Source organism: Engystomops pustulosus, chromosome 8 (assembly GCF_040894005.1).
Source record: "Engystomops pustulosus chromosome 8, aEngPut4.maternal, whole genome shotgun sequence".
Classification (NCBI taxonomy): domain Eukaryota; kingdom Metazoa; phylum Chordata; class Amphibia; order Anura; family Leptodactylidae; genus Engystomops; species Engystomops pustulosus.
Window position 1 is genome coordinate 122,076,601 of NC_092418.1, and position 17,340 is coordinate 122,093,940.

The 17,340-nt window shown below is 43.5% G+C and overlaps 1 protein-coding gene and 1 pseudogene across 1 annotated transcript in view; both read left to right on the forward strand.

Annotated features, from left to right (window-relative positions):
* Nucleotides 1–314: 314 nt before the first annotated feature.
* On the forward strand, nt 315–7,637 carry LOC140076199 (uncharacterized; annotated as a pseudogene).
* A 1,993-nt stretch (nt 7,638–9,630) lies between these two features.
* Nucleotides 9,631–17,340, forward strand: part of LOC140076200 (uncharacterized) — a 215,350-nt gene continuing 207,640 nt past the window's right edge. The window contains exons 1-3 of the mRNA XM_072122714.1: nt 9,631–9,647; nt 11,017–11,108; nt 15,417–15,554. Coding sequence (XP_071978815.1) covers nt 9,631–9,647; nt 11,017–11,108; nt 15,417–15,554 — 247 coding nt within the window. The remainder of the gene's footprint in view (nt 9,648–11,016; nt 11,109–15,416; nt 15,555–17,340) is intronic.

The window sequence follows — 17,340 nt, forward strand, 5'->3', positions numbered from 1 at the left end:
CATGTAAATGAAGGGTGTCGGTGACGTTTGCTATCAGCCAGGCCGAGCACTTATCATGCCCTGAGTGTTCTCCTTTGTTATGGGTTTATCATTCCCTTTTCCCAAACAAATGTGGCCAGGACTTCCCGATGGAGCTAAATATCTCCATTTACAAGTATTTACTAGGCTGAATGTCTCCCGGTGATTCCCTACTGATTTCACATCCTGAACAATAGGAAATGCAAATCCCTCCATGCATGTGACTTACTGGGAAGATCATACTATAAAGTCTTATTTTCATCCATGTTGGAAGACTCTGCTCCTTGACAGTGATTATGGTTGTGAACATCCCGTGTAAAACTTCCCTCTCGAGCATCTCATCTCATCAGAAGATCGAAGGCAATTATTAAGATAAAAGTGTTTGGAGAAAATGAGCTTCATCATTACAAGGCACATGAGTAAGTCAGAGGGATTTCCTAGGTACAGCTATTACTTTGTGATAATTTACTATAGATTTTAGTTTTTATTTCATTTTTTTTAATCACCATATTCCATTAAAAGAGTTTCCACAATCCAGGACATAAATCCCATGTGCCGGGCCATGGAAACTCTTTGTATGGAATAACCCAGACCAGAGGATATCTTTAGGGAAGGAATTGCCCAGGCCAAACTATACTCCTCCAGTGCAGAATATTCCCCTCTAACATGAAACCAGTTCCTAGTGTGATCCTTCTACGAATACATTGTCATGGAGGCGAGAGAACGAGGCTCCCGCTGACAGCTCTGCTATTCCTTGTGGATGAGTTCATTTGTAACCAGGTCAAATCATTTTTTGTGCTTTAACTGAATATTCAGAAAGCCGGAGTTTCCACATTTCTATGGGATTTTTGGTGGTAGTGTCCACATTACTGGGTCCCCAGGAGAGGCAGGAGAGGAGGCCGCGCTGTGTGGTTGTGTTCTCTATGTATTTGGTTGTATACAGTATATAGTCACATTTATGTTATGTGTCGTGTAGTTTTAGCTGTAAGAATCTGTGAGGCTTGTATGTTACTTCTGTGATGTATAAAGTTATTGGGGGTTATGGGAAATGGCAGAGAATAAGCGGCTGGATAGAGATGTTTGAGTAACACAACAAGTAGATTAGATGATGCAGAGACACAGACATCGTTTGCTGCATCTACGGAGATCTGAAAGATCCCACACAAATATCTTTATCTTATAGGTCCAGAATAATAGAGGGAGATGGGTTGATACAAGGAGGAGTTATGGGCAGATCACATTATTACACGTGGTAACATATTGCTGGTATCTTTGACATATTTGGCGACATCTTGTGGTTCAGAACTCGGTAAAAGTTCATTTATCTGAGAGTGAACCCAAAACTGGACATGAATGAAGAACATCTAGAGCCTTAATAAAACACAATAACAAATGACCTTCTACGTATATTCTGAGGTCCGAAACATTGTGCAACATTCATCCACTGGGGAAAAGATGATAACATTGACCCAGATATATAAAAGTGGTGTCATCTGCCCCGGTGCAGTTTTCCTCTTCCTGTGCAGGTTGTGCCGGATAATTCATAGCGACGCGTCACCGTGTTCATTTATCAGGTGCGATCGGCGCTGCTATGGAAAGTTACACAGTTACATCTTACAGCAGCAACACAAAAATGGCGCAAACACTTCATACATACACGTGCACAATCCAAAGACAGAAAACTGGCACAGACACAATGATATCTGATCTGGGGGTAAATTGTGATTAGAGGACAATATGGAAGCTGAGCTGTGGTGATGTATAAATATCAGATATATAGATTTATATTCATGAAAATGTAAGATGTGACCGATACTCTCACAGAAACAATGGGAAAGGCCTAGAACCAGGGGAAGAGACAACAATAACCATCCCTTATACACATTCTCTAAGGTGGAGGATGGGAATCACACAGAGACATTCGGCCTAGTAAACACTTGTAAATGAAGTTATTGAGCTCCATGAGAAAGACACATCCTGCTCACAGTTGTCTGAGGAGGGGATGATAAACCCAGAACAAAGGAGAACAATGATGGCGTCACAAGTGCTGGGCCCGGCTGATTAGGAAGTGGCACCGACGCCCTTCATTTACATGGAAGGAAGTTCTCTCACCATTAGGGTGGGACATCTCCCAGAGGGGCAGACCAGGGGCTATAAGAGACCCAAGCAGGACTCACATGAGGAGAACTTCTTGGAGGAAGAACCTGGAGGAGCTTGGACCTTGGACTGAGACCCTGACTGGACACGGAGCAGATCTATGTATGTATCTATAGACTGAATGGTGTGTAGATGTTTTACCAGGGGCTTTTCTTATAGAAATTCTTATTCTTCACCAGAAATTAATGTATCTCTGGAGGGAAATATTTTTACATGAGATGTTGATGTCCATATTTATTTCCCAGTAGCAAAGTTTAACATGGATGGAAGTGACACTGAGGAGAAGATGATCCCCAAGGTGGAGGAAGAAGAGGCAAAGGAGGAGGAGGAGGAGGGAGCCTGGGAAGGAGGACATGACGCTGGGGCCGGGGACCCCCAGGATGGTGAGTACTGATGGACTTATCAGTCATTACTTTCTAGAACTGATTCCTCCTCTGTTCTCCTTTCTTCGGCCTCTTTCCTCTTCCCCACAAGGTGTCCTAGAACCTGATTGGTGATTGTGTTTTCAGGGTTATGGGCCAGATAATAGATCTGTGTTACAGAATAAATTGTACCTGATATACTATAGGGAAAAGTGTGTGGATGAAGGTGCAGGGATGTAGAGGTATAGGGGTGCAGGGATGTAGAGATATAGGGGTCCTTGGATGTTTATATATAAGGGTGCATAAATAAAGAGGTATATGGGTGTTGGGATGTATTGGTATAGGGGTGTTGGGATGTAGTGGTAAATGGGTGCAGGGAAGTAGTGGTATAGGGGTACTTGGAGGTAGAGGTAATGGGATGCTGGGAGTAAGAAGTATAGAAGTGCATTGATGTAGGAAATAGGGGTGCAGGTTGTAGAGGTATATGGGGGCTGGGATGTATAGGTAAAGGGGGTACAGGGATTTAGAGGTATTGGGGTGTTGGGATGTAGAGGTATATGGGTGCAGGGTGAATAGGTATATGGGGGCTGGAATGAATAGGTATAGGGGCGCAGGGATGTAGAGGTATTGGGGTGCAGGGATGTAGGGGTATTGTGGTGCAGGGATGTAGGGATATAGTGTAGGCTGACTAAGAACTTACCTTGGGACACAAGGATAAAATCCTATCAAAATGTAGAATATACACAATTTACACTGAAAACTGAGATGTTGGACAAGACAAATGTTTGCTTTTTATAAAGAAATGTCTTAATATAGTCGTCATCAGAGGGTCTTAACCCCTTCGGGACTTGTCCTATTTTGGCCTTTAGGACGCGGCCCCTAAAAGGTCCTGTGTCACCATAAGTGGTTATAGCTTTGGAACGCTATGAGATATCCGGGGGATTTTGAGATGGTTTTCTCGTGACACATTGTACCTCAAATTAGTTTGGATGAAATCTTTTGTGTTCAGTTTTGAAAAAAAGACGAAATTCGGCAAAAATTTGGAAAAATTCTTTATTTTCAAAGTTCTAAATTCTCTACTTTTGATGCAGATAGTCCTAGCACCCAAATAAATTCATAACTTACATTTCCCAAATGTCTGCTTTATGTTGGATGGTATTTTAAGATTCCACATATTTTACTAAAATGTTATGAGGCTCAGAATTTGGGGCCATTTTTCAATTTTTTTGGAAAATCACCAAAACCCGTATTTATAGGGATCTGCTCAACTTCTAATTGACTGTGAGAGGCCTAAATAATAGCGAGACTCGTAAATTACCCCATTGTGGAAACTACATCCCTTAACGTATGAAAAAGCACTTTTAAGAAGTTTGTTAACCCTTTAGGTGTTTTTTAGGGGTTAAAACAAAATGGAGGTGGAGTCTGCAAATTGTAATGTTTTTTCACAGTACAGGCGGTCCCCAGGTTACATACAGGATAGGGTCTGTAGGTTTGTTCTTAAGTTGAATTTGTATGTAAGTCGGAACTGTATACTTTATAATTGTAACCCCAGCCAAATTTTTTCTGGTCTCTGTGACAACTGAATTTTAAAAATGTTGGATTGTCATAAGTACCAGGAGTAACAATAAATCTTCATTACAGACGCCTGTGATATCTGTTACAGCTGATTATTGTAACCTAGGGCTAAAGTACAGGAAATTACCAACATCCAGAGGTCCGTTTGTAACTAGGGCTCGTCTGTAAGTCGGGTGTTCTTAAGTAGGGGACGGCCCGTACACTCATTTTGGGTGGAAAATTAATCATTTGCAATGGATTAAATGAAAATAAAGTTTGATACCCAATTTCTCCCAAGTGCTGATGCCCCATATTTGGTGGTGACTGCTGTACGGGCGCACGGCCGGGCATAGAAGGGAAGGAGGAGCATAGAACAGGGGGAAGAGCATAGAACAGGGGGAGGAGCATAGAACAGGGGGAGGAGCATAGAACAGGGGAGGAGCATAGAACAGGGGAGGAGCATAGAACAGGGAGGAGCATAGAACAGGGGGAGGAGCATAGAACAGGGGGAGGAGCATCGAAGGGAAGGAGGCGCCATCCAGAGCAGATTTGCATTGTCACATTGTACAGGCTATCATATTTTTTTCTTTTTTTAATGTGGACCTATAGGGGCTTACTTCTTATTGCCACATGAGATGCACTTTTCTGATACATAATGTTGGGGCATCTATAGCTAATTGGTCAGATTTTATTAACTCTTTGTTGGTGGAGGAAATAAAAATCATCGATTTTTAGGAAGATTTTATTTGGGGGGGGGAGTTGTGCTGTTTACCATACCATAAAATTAGTATATTATTTTTATTCTATGGGTTGCCACGATCACGAAAATACCTCATTTATATAATTTCTTTATTTTTACCCCATTTTTACTGAATAAAAAGTCATTTGGCGAAAATCTTGTTAATTTTAGCCTCTCCGTATTTTTATATGCAGAACTTTTTTCATTTTTCGGCTGACAGATCTGGTTAAGAGCTTATTTTTTGCGAGAAGCTTTGTTCTTTTTAGTGGTCTTATTTTAGAGTGTGTACTGTTTTTTTATCACTTTTTAGAGCATTTTTTAAAGGGTATTAATTAAAATATCTTTTTTTCGGAACAATTTTTGGAGTTGTTTTTTACAGGGTTCATTGTGCAGGTCCAATAACTATTCAGTTTTATTATGCAGATTTTCACGGACGCAGCGATACCAAATATGTGGGGGTTTTGTGTATTTTATTTAATTTTACTGATTAAAAAGTAATTTGGCGAAAATCTTGTTAATTTTAGCCTCACCGTCTTTTCATATGCAGAACTTTTTTTATTTTTCGCCTCACAAATCTGGATATGGGCTTATTTTTTGCGAGAAGCTTTGTTCTTTTTAGTGGTCTTATTTTAGGGTGTGTAACTTTTTTTATCACTTTTTAGAGCATTTTTTTTAAAGGTATTAATTAAAAATTATTTTTTTCGGAACGTTTTTTGCGGGTTGTTTTGCAGAGTTTACTGTGCGGGTCCAGTAACAATTCTGTTTTATTGTAAAGATTGTTACGGATGCGGCAATACCAAATATGTGGGGGGTCGTGTGTTCGTGTTTTTTATACTTTATTAAGTGTTTTTATGGAAAAGTGACATTTTAGGGGCTTATATTTTTTAGTTATTTATTTTTTATTTCTTCTAATGTTTAAACATTAGTGTTTTTCACTTTTTATTACTTCTACAAACGTGAAATCTTCTCCTCTCTAGAGGAGAGAGATTTTATCAGCGTAATAATCACTGACCCTGTTATTCCCGGCAGATGCCATCGCCCAGAGCTCAGAGGAACATCTGATGTCTACAGATATCACAGCAGATGATTGTGAGATTACACAAGATACGTATAAAAATGGCGCCAGAAAAACGGATTTACCCTCCGCCATTCCCAGCAATGACCCATCATCTGATCCTATTACATTGGGCTTCTGTTCTGATACATCCCAGACTAAGAGGAAGAAAAGAAGCCGCCAAAGAGGAGACGGACAACTAAGAGCTTCCGCTGGGCAGAAGACATTTTCATGTTCAGAATGTGTCAAATGTTTCAGGTTTAAATCATTACTTATCAGACATGAGAGAATTCACACAGGAGAGAAACCATATCGATGTTTAGAATGTGGAAAAGGTTTTACCGAGAAAAGAGATCTTGGTAAACATGAGAGAATTCACACAGGGGAGAAGCGACATTCATGTTCAGAATGTGGCAAAGGTTTTACAGAGAAAAAAGATCTTTATAGACACCAGAGAATTCACACAGGGGAGAAGCCATTTTCATGCTCTGAATGTGGCAGATGTTTTGCTAATAAAGCAGATCTTATACGACACCAAAGGATTCACACAGGGGAAAAGCCATTTTCATGTTCAGAATGTGATAAATGTTTTACTACTAAAGCAGATCTTGTAAGCCATCACAGAATTCACACGGGAGAGAAGCCATTTTCGTGTTCAGAATGTGATAAATGTTTTAGGTTGAAAGCTGAACTTGTAAATCATCAGAGAATTCACACAGGAGAGAAGCCATTTTCATGTTCGGAATGTGATAAATGTTTTACTACTAAAGCAGAACTTGTAAGCCATCAGAGAATTCACATAGGAGAGAAGCCATTTTCATGTGTCATATGTGGTAAATGTTTTTCTATAAAGAAAAGTCTTGAAATCCATAAGAAAATTCACACAGGGGAGAAGCCGTTTTCATGTTCAGAATGTGGGAAATTTTTTACTACTAAAGGAGAACTTGTAAACCATGAGAGAATTCACACAGGGGAGAAGCCATTTTCATGTTCAGAATGTGGGAAATGTTTTATTCTGAAATCAGGCCTTGTTAACCATCAGAGAATTCACACAGGAGAGAAGCCATTTTCATGTCCCGAATGTGGTAAATGTTTTAGGTGGAAAAAAGATTTTGTAAACCATCAGAGAACTCACACAGGGGAGGAGCCATTTTCATGTTCAGAATGTGGAAAATCTTTTATTGCGAAATCAAGCCTTGTTAGCCATCAGAAAATTCACACAGGGGAGAAGCCATTTTCATGTCCCGAATGTTGTAAATGTTTTAGGATAAAATCAGAACTTTTAAACCATCAGAAAATTCACACAGGGGAGAAGCCATTTTCATGCCCCGAATGTGGTAAAAGTTTTAAGATGAAAGCAGAACTTGTAAACCATCAGAGAATTCACACAGGAGAGAAGCCATTTTCATGTGTCATATGTGGTAAATGTTTTTCTATAAAGAAAAGTCTTGAAATCCATAAGAAAATTCACACAGGGGAGAAGACGTTTTCATGTTCAGAATGTGGGAAATGTTGTATTCATAAATCAGACCTTGTTAACCATCAGAGAACTCACACAGGGGAGAAGCCATTTTCATGCTCTGAATGTGGAAAATGTTTCGCTCACAAATCAAATCTTGTTGCACATCATAGAATGCACACAGGCGAGAAGCCATAGTTGTGTTCAGAGTGTGGGAAATGCTTTGCTGAGAAAAGAAATCTGTTACAACACCAGAGAATTCACACAGCTGGAAAACCATTTTCATGTTCTTAATTATTTTATAGAAAATATACTGAAAATTAACACTGAGGGGGGAAAAAATGATATTTAGAATGTCACAAAAATGTAACTTTCAGTTAGAGCTTTTTATTCACAAGAGAAGCCACACTAGGGAGAAGCCACACTAGGGAGAAGCCACACAGGGGAGAAGCCATTTACTTCTTTCATGGTGACTGTGGTCCCAGCTGCTACAGGTTCCTACCCGGTAGTTTTAGGCTGATCTCTCACCTTCCTCAGGATCACGGATGCCCCACGGGTCATTGTGTATTCCATCCATATTTTAATAACTGGTCTGTAGGAGCCGGAGCTCTTAATGGTTGGTAGGAGATCAAATACTTGTTTATCTCAGCAGAATGCAAATAAATTTTATACAATGTGATTTCTGGATTTGATTTTTTGATGTTCTATCTCTCAATGTCTGTTTGTAGTAAGTGGATGGGGCGGCCCCTTCATATCTAAGGATCTGATGGAGATCGCTGAGTACGGCGCTCGGCAATCTTCCTCAGCTCCATAGAGAGGAATGGGCGGGGCGGGGGGGGGCACACTTGTGCGATCAGCTCCTCCGCTCATCTCGGGGGTACATCGGACCCCTGTTCTCATGATCTGTGGGGATCCCATCACTGAGACCCCACCAATCAGTAAATGACCCATAACCTGGACGATTTTTTGTTTGTCGGGCAGAGGGATTTCGATACTTGCCCCTCCCTGCCGCGCAGTTTACAGCACTCATGGACTACATTGGGGTCCCTTTGTCTACTGACAAGACTGTCGGTCCGGTTCAAATTTATCCTTTTTGGGAATTGAGCTTGACACTGTTACCATGACTTTTAGATTGCCAGTCGAGAAGATTTCCCTCCTACGCCAGGAGATCGATTGCATGCTCAGTAAAAAGAAAACCACCCCCCACCAATTCCAGGTCCTCCTGGGCGCTGCTCAATGTCACATGTACAGTTATTCCCATCGGCCGCGTTTTCTCTCGCCGCCTTTCGTTAGCCACAAAAGGCACGCTTTACCCTAACCATTTCATCAGGATTACCAGCCCCCCGAGACATGATTTGCAAGTTTAGCGTGTATTCTTGCAGGATTTTAATGGTTCTCGTATCCTACAGCAGTGTTCCCCAACCACCGGTCCGCAGCCCAAGACCGGGCCTTGGAACACCTGGTACTGGGCCGCGCCTGACCCCTTTAAAACAAAAACAAAAAACACCAAATAATGCACTGCTCTATTGACGCCAAGCGTCATGATGTCATAACATCATGCTATTAGTGAAGGGAAGGAAGAGAAGACTGTTGCAGGGGAATGAGGAAGGTAAGTATTTTTGTTTTTGACAGAGTTCGGCTGGGAAAGGGGACATTGGAAGCATATGGTGAGGGAAGCAAAGGAAAGGAGACATGGAGGGAAGACATAATGCAGTAAAGGGGACATGGGAGGGGAGTATGCTACAGGAAAAAGGACAATACAAGTTGGGGTGCTTCTTCAGGAAATGGAACGATGTAAACTAAGCACACAGGGAGTTATGGTGGAGCATTCAAATATACATTTTTAGCTATGAAACTATGACACCAGACCGCAACCCCCCGCCGAACTGGTCCCTGGAGAAAATGTATGTTTACAGCTGGTCCCTGGGCAGAAAAAGGTTGGGGATCCCTGTCCTACAGGATGCAGAAACGGACAGTTGTTCCCTGAATTTATTCACCTCAGCCTCTGCCAACGACGGCTTTGCCACCATTTGGCGCAATTCCTGGTGCAGCAATGCCTGGCCTTCATCTTGGCGGAAAACAGGAATTACTTACAAATTGCACCCTTTTATGTCCCTTCCCATTAGTTGTAGCTTTTGAAATTTGGGGCTCTAAATTGGCCAATACCAGAATTAGATTTTGGTCGAATGACGCCTCACTGGTACATGTCGTAAATAATCTCTCATCCTCATCTTATCCGGTACTCGCGCTGCTACGTCACATGGTTTTGTGCTGCCTTCAAGCCAACATGTGGCTCCTGGCCAGGTATGTCCCTGAATTTTCAAACGGCACGGCTAATGCCTTGTCTCGTGCACAATTTCAGGCGTTCATTGAACTTCACGGGTCAGCGGACGAGTCCGGGATTGCATGCCCCCAATTGTTATGGAGCCTGGTAGAGAACAGTTTGCACACCTGATAACGACTTCCATATCAGCAGCTACTTGGCAGAAGTATTCCGTGTCTTGGTCACATTGGTTGTCTTTCTCTGGGGGTACATTACCCGCGGAGAGGTCCCAACTTTTGAATAATTAGTTAAATTGGCTATTGCAAATTAGACAACAGGGCGCCTCGTTTAATAAGGCAGAAAGTAGTTTGGCCGGCTTGTCCTTTATGCTAAAATTACTTAACTGTCCAGATATAACTAAAGATTTCCTCTTAAAAGAAATCTTAAAAGGCTGGAAACATGAAAAATCTTCCCACGATTCCCGGAGACCAGTGTCCCTTCCCCCATTTTTTCATTTAATTTCTATTTTTATATATCTACTTTTTAGATATTATCTGTCCGGATGTTTTTGAGGAGTCATTATTTAAAGCAACGACGCAATCGTAAAACACAACTAAGTCAAAGTTTGTATTCGTCACTCCAAAAATAATTTTTTTCAGTATGGGCTCTTGGTTTTCACCTCTTTTTTTGGGGGCCAATCTGTGCCCCATTTCCTTGATCTATAATTACGAACGTGGTCGCCCGGCGGGTCGAAATTTTCTTATCCACGCCCCCGGATCCCCATCATCTCATTATCAATTCAGTGCAGTTTTCAAAAAATCCCTGCTGTTCTTAGGTTTAAACCCAAAAGAATTCGGCCCTCATTCCTTCTGTATTGGTGCTGGGACCACGGCGCTCTCATGCAGAATGAGCGAGGAATCCATAAAAAGGCTGGGCCGGTGGAAATCAGACTGTTTAAAGTCTTATATCCTCCCAGACCTTGACCCTTTCCTATAGCTTTCCCTTTTGATTAAATCGTCACTTACACATATCTATGCTTATTTAATTTATAATTAAGTTAGAAGAAAGTAATAAAATTAGATTATACATTAAAAAAAAACAATCTGTTTACTGATGTTCCAGGGCCCCAAAAACACGTTTGTATCATTGGCCATTCCTTTATTCACTGGGCCGAGCAGAGAGCGGCCCTTCACCCTTGCGGCCGGGGTTTAGGGCTAAAGGAAGTTCAAGTGCACTGGCGTGGCGTTCACAGGATGCGATGGACTCAAGGTTTTCCGGAAGTTGTGCAGGTCAAACGGAATCACCAAGATGACGTGACCATTATTGTCCATGCGGGGGCAATGATTTAGGTTGGGTAAAGCTAGGAGAGCTCATTTCCCTGATTAAGGAGGATTTTGCCCGTTTCCCTAGTTTTTTCAACTCCGTCACTCTGGCCTGGTCGGAGACTATTCCCCGCTATCACTGGAAAGGTGCTCGGCATTATGATGCTATTGAGCGGGCACGTAGGATCCTTAATATTTGTGTCTCCAGGCACGTCACTTCTCTGGGTGGTGTAGTCTTTCACCCCTCGGAGTTAGAAGGGGATAATAGGCACTTGCTCTTTGGTGACGGAGTCCATCGGAACCAATTGGTCTGGATATTTTTCTGGTTGGCTTGCAAGAGTTGGCTGAGAGGGCCATCGCATTAGGCAGTGTGGGGGGTCACAGCCGGCACTAGGGGCTTATTGGCTGCTCCGTGGCGGAGTTAGACATGCCTAAGGTGAAGGGAAGTTACTCACGAGTCGGCTGTTGTTCTGCAGCCGCCATTCAGGTGAAGGTTGTTTTTTCATAGAACTAAAAGGACTCGGACGAGCATGTCTTGTTTTTTCATTACAATTCTTCTTGCTCTTTAATTAAAATATGTTAATTAGTTATTTTTCAGTTAGAAAATTAATAAATGCTGTGGCCTACCCACAACCAACACAAAAAAAGAGACTCCATCTGTTATTCATCGGTTTTATTCGGTTACCCGGGGGTCAATAGGCAGGTTTGGCTTAGTTTACAAGTCCCTGCAGTCTATCCCCTCCTGGAGATGTTACACCCTAATGGTGAAAGAACTTTCCTTATGTAAATGAAGGGAGTTGGTGCTGCTTTGAGGCTGAGTATTTTTGTCCTGTGTTATGGGATCATCCTCCCCTCCCCCAATTAATAAGGCATCTTTGTAATGGAAACTTCATTGACAAGTGTTTACAAGGATAAATGTGTAATTCAACATCCTGAACAATGGGAAAAGCAAATCCCTGCAGACGTGACGGCTCCCAGGGTCATGTGACCGCCATGTCCTGGAAATGACTTTCCGGAATAAGGGAATATCCTACTACAAAGGGGCTCATTTACTTATTGCGACACAATTTGCAAGTTAAATCCCGCACTCAGATGTTAGACGGCACGCCCCTCCAGTTTGTGTCACATGGAGACCAGAGCTCCTGGAATATCAACATCTTCAACATCCCATGTAACAATTTCTCTCTCTACCATCTTACTGCGTCTGATGAGAAGATCTCATGCAATTAATAAGATACATTAATAATACACTGAGTGAGTACAGAACATGTGGATTGTACAAGGGGAAACTTTGAGGCTAAAGTCAATGTTCCATCAGCTTCCTACAAATGTTAAATATGAAACATCTAGAGACATTTATCCCTTGTGAAATTTCAATTACTGTATTTGAGTATAAGCCGACATGAGTATAAGCCGATACCCCTAATTTTACCACCAAAAACTGGGAAAACCTATTGACTCGAGTATAAACCGAGGGTGTAGTATACAGCCAGCCTCAAGTGGTATACAGCCAGCCTGACTTTTATTGTATACAGCCAGCCTGCCCCCTCATGTATAAAGCCAGCCTGCCCCCTCATGTATACAGCCAGCCTGCCCCCTCATGTATACAGCCAGCCTGCCCCCTCATGTATACAGCCAGCCTGCCCCCTCATGTATACAGCCAGCCTGCCCCCTCATGTATACAGCCAGCCTGTCCCCTCATGTATACAGCCAGCCTGCCCCCTCATGTATACAGCCAGCCTGCCCCCCTATATGTTGAGCACACTAAAAAAATAAACTTAATTCTCACCTTCTGGCGATACTCACCCCCGATACTCGGCGGTGGCTCTCGATCCCCGGCGGCGGCTTCGGTCTTCTTTCTTCTCTTGCCGGCGGAGTCGCGTCCATGCGCTCTCCCCGCCGGCGCTCACTATGATGCGGCGGTGTCGCCGCTGATGACGTCACACCGCCGCATCATAGTGAGCGCCGGCGGGGAGATCACATGGACGCGACTCCGCCGGCAAGAGAAGAAAGAAGACAGCCGCCGCCGAGGATCGGGGGTGAGTATCGCCGGAAGGTGAGAATTAAGTTTATTTTTTTAATGTGCTGAACTTCGGGATCGGGAGCCGCCGCCGCCAGGTATCGGGAGCCGCCGTTGGTTGATCCGGGCACCGGAGGGTGAGTATTACATTTTTATTTTTTAATTGACTCGTGTATAAGCCGAGGTAAGGTTGTTTAGCACATTTTTTGTGCTGAAAAACACGGCTTATACACGATTATATACGGTAGTAAAGCTGTGATATTACAGACCATAGTAACCCTGTCCCGGGTTAAACCTGGGTAGAGTCTGACCCTGAGGTACTTAGTATTTGTATGTAATATCCCTGTGAGTAGCTAATAGAAGTGGCTCCTCTGTTTCTCTCAGTGCACAGGATCAGCTTATTCCACAGTCAGGCTTTTCTGGTTGAAAGTTCTAGGTAACAGTGTAAGAGGTTTTACCAGCTGCACATTCACATTTCATGTAATGAATCTCCCGCTGCCCAATTGTACACAAACCGAAGGGGAAGTCAAATGGTTTTATTCAGTGAAAACCAGAAAAGTTTGGTCACAGTTCGGTCCTAGCAGTATCCACCCGTCTGTGGTGTGTAATCGTCTCTTAGCTGTCTCTGTACAGTTTGGGATATAAGCAAAAACAATAGCAGATAAAAACTACAATAGTGAAGCCACAGCTCAGCAGTTCCCAGTGTGATCCTTCTACAAAGAAACTGTCATGGCGGCTCTGGGAAAATGGCACCTCAGGAATAGGACAATAAGATGTAGTCCATGTACAGGTGGAGACTCCAGCGCCCAAAAATTTAAGTTAAAATGCAAAAATGTATTTGGCAGGGTTAAAAAAAACACATGTGTCATATGTGTCATGTATTTTTAGCTGTAAGAATCTGTGAGGCTTGTATGTTACTTCTGTGATGTATAAAGTTATTGGGGCTTATGGGAAATGGCAGAGAATAAGCGTCTGGATAGAAATGTTTGAGTAACACAACAAGGAGATTAGATGATGTAACAGACATGGGGGGGGGGGGGTTGTGCACTTTCATTATACAGCGCTGAGTCATAGTAATAAATGTGCCGCAAACTGCGACTAAGCACAACCCACCTCTATAGGTGCAAAGATTTATTAAGTGTTGGACAAAGTGCAGCCGCGACACAAAAATGGCGCAAACACTTCATACATACACGTGCACGATCCATAGACAGAAAAACTGGCACAGACACAATGATATCTGATTTGGGGGTGTTAAGGAGATCGCACTGGTTTCGGACCCCATCTTGCGTACTGTCCGCCATTTTAGATACAGTGGACATGTTCACTGACTATTGTCACGCTAATGTCATGATTCAGCCATTTTTTTGTAACCTTCCTGTAAAGGTTTCTCCTTGGCACATGTGAGAGATGATTGACCTTCGGTATGTTCTCCTTCTTATCATAAATGTTTTGGTTCTGGGGACATTCTCTGTACATTCTGTAGATAAACATGTCTGTGAACGAGTCCTATCACCCTTTACCGAGAATGTGCTGGTAAATTCATTATGGCCAATAGCATTACAGTATTCTTATCTCCTTCTTCACTCCCCCCAATTCTGCTTTTTCTGTTTTGATATATGACTGTGGTTTTTGAAATAAAGAGCGTGATGTGAGTGCAGCTAAAGGCAATGTCTGCGTCTTGGGTTTGGTCTCTCATCCTGGTACCAGGAGCCATGAAAGATTTAATTTCAAAGTCACCATGTAATGGGGGGTCTGAGACCCAGATAAAAATCTCTAACAGGGGGTAAATTGTGATTAGAGGACAATATGGAAGCTGAGCTGTGGTGATGTATAAATATCAGATATATAGATTTATATTCATCAAAGTGTAAGATGTGACCGATACTCTCACAGAAACAATGGGAAAGGCCTAGAACCAGGGGAAGAGACAACAATAACCATTCCTTATACACATTCTCTAAGGTGGAGGATGGGAGTCACACAGAGACATTCGGCCTAGTAAACACTTGTAAATGAAGTTATTGAGCTCCATGAGAAAGACACATCCTGCTCACAGTTGTCTGAGGAGGGGATGATAAACCCATAACAAAGGAGAACAATGGAGGTGTCACAAGTGCTGGGCCCGGCTGATTAGGAAGTGGCACCGACTCCCTTCATTTACATGGGAGGAAGTTCTCTCACCATTAGGGGGGGGACATCTCCCAGAGGGGCAGACCAAGGGCTATAAGAGACCCAAGCAGGACTCACATGAGGAGAACTTCTCGGAGGAAGAACCTGGAGGAGCTTGGACTGAGACCCTGACTGGACACGGAGCAGATCTATGTATTTATCTATAGACTGAATGGTGTGTAGATGTTTTACCAGGGGCTTTTCTTATAGAAATTCTTATTCTTCACCAGAAATTAATGTATCTCTGGATGGAAATATTTTTACATGAGATATTGATGTCCATATTTATTTCCCAGTAGCAAAGTTTAACATGGATGGAAGTGACACTGAGGAGAAGATGATCCCCAAGGTGGAGGAAGAAGAGGCAAAGGAGGAGGAGGAGGAGGGAGCCTGGGAAGGAGGACATGACGCTGGGGCCGGGGACCCCCAGGATGGTGAGTACTTATGGACTTATCAGTCATTACTTTATAGAACTGATTCCTCCTCTGTTCTCCTTTCTTTCCTCTTCCCCAAAATGTGTCCTAGAACCAGATTGGTGATTGTGTTTTCAGGGTTATGGGCCAGATAATAGATCTGTAACAGTCTCTAGAGATTCCAGTGGCACCACTCCGTGTCTTGCAAAATATAAACTTTGTTCAAGTTCCTGAGATGGAAAAAAACATATGCGTGTAGGGGCCCAATCTGAATATGGTGGAGCTCCTGTCCTTAGGCATATAGATGGCACAGGCAATCGGGAAGTTATGTTATGTTTCTTCTTTATTCGAGTAAAGACAAGTACAAACTCACAGAAAGGACGTGCAGGGGAAGAAGGTGAAGGCAATTTCCGTGTGGCTCAAAGTGGGCGTCACCTCTTACAGGCATTCTGCCTTCACCTCCTTCCCTTCCACGTCCACTCTGTGAGTATGTACTTGTCTGTACTGGAATAAAGAAGATACATTGCACTATGGAAGAGCGGTGAGTGACGTCCATTTTTCTAACATCAGATAATAGATCTGTGTTACAGAATAAATTGTACCTGATGTTCTATAAGCGAAAAGTGTATAGGGGTGCAGGGATGTAGAGGTATAGGGGTGCAGGGATGTAGAGGTATAGGGTTGCAGGATTGTAGAGGTACTGGGGTGCGGGGATGTAGAGGTATAGGGGTGCAGGGATGTAGAGGTATAGGGGTGCAGGGATGTAGAGGTATAGGGGTGCAGTGATGTAAAGGTATATGGGGTGCAGGGATGTAGAGGTATAGGGGAGCAGGGATGTAGAGGTATAGTGGTGCAGGGATGTAGAGGTATAGGGGTGCAGGGATGTAGAGGTATAGGGGTGCAGGGATGTAGAGGTATAGGGGTGTGTAGGGGTGCAGGGATGTAGAGGTATATGGGGTGCAGGGATGTAGAGGTATATGGGGTGCAGGGATGTAGAGGTATATGGGGTGCAGGCATGTAGCGGTATAAGGGTGCAGGCATGTAGCGGTATAGGGGTGCAGGGATGTAGAGGTATAGGGGTGCAGGGGTGTAGAGGCATAGGGGCGCAGGGATGTAGAGGTATAGGGATGCAGGGATGTAGAGGTATAGGGGTGCTGGGATGTAGAGGTATAGGGGTGCTGGGATGTAGAGGTATAGGGGTGCAGGGGTGTAGCGGAATAGGGGCGCAGGGATGTAGAGGAATAGGGGTGAGGGATGTAGAGGAATAGGGGTGAGGGATGTAGAGGAAAAGGGGTGCAGGGATGTAGAGGTATAGGGGCGCAGGGATGTAGAGGTATAGGGGCGCAGGGATGTATAGAGGTATTGGGGCGCAGGGATGTAGAGGTATAGGGTCGCAGGGATGTAGAGGTATAGGGGTGCAGGGATGTAGAGGTATAGTGGTGCAGGGATGTAGAGGTATAGGCGTGCGGGGATGTAGAGGTATAGGGGTGAAGGGATGTAGAGGTATAGGGATGCAGGGATGTAGAGGTATAGGGGTGCTGGGATGTAGAGGTATAGGGGTGCTGGGATGTAGAGGTATAGGGGTGCAGGGGTGTAGCGGAATAGGGGCGCAGGGATGTAGAGGAATAGGGGTAAGGGATGTAGAGGAATAGGGGGGAGGGATGAAGAGGAAAAGGGGTGCAGGGATGTAGAGGTATAGGGGCGCAGGGATGTAGAGGTATATGGGTGAAGGATGTAGAGGTATAGGGGCGCAGGGATGTATAGAGGTATAGGGGCGCAGGGATGTAGAGGTATTGGGGCGCAGGGA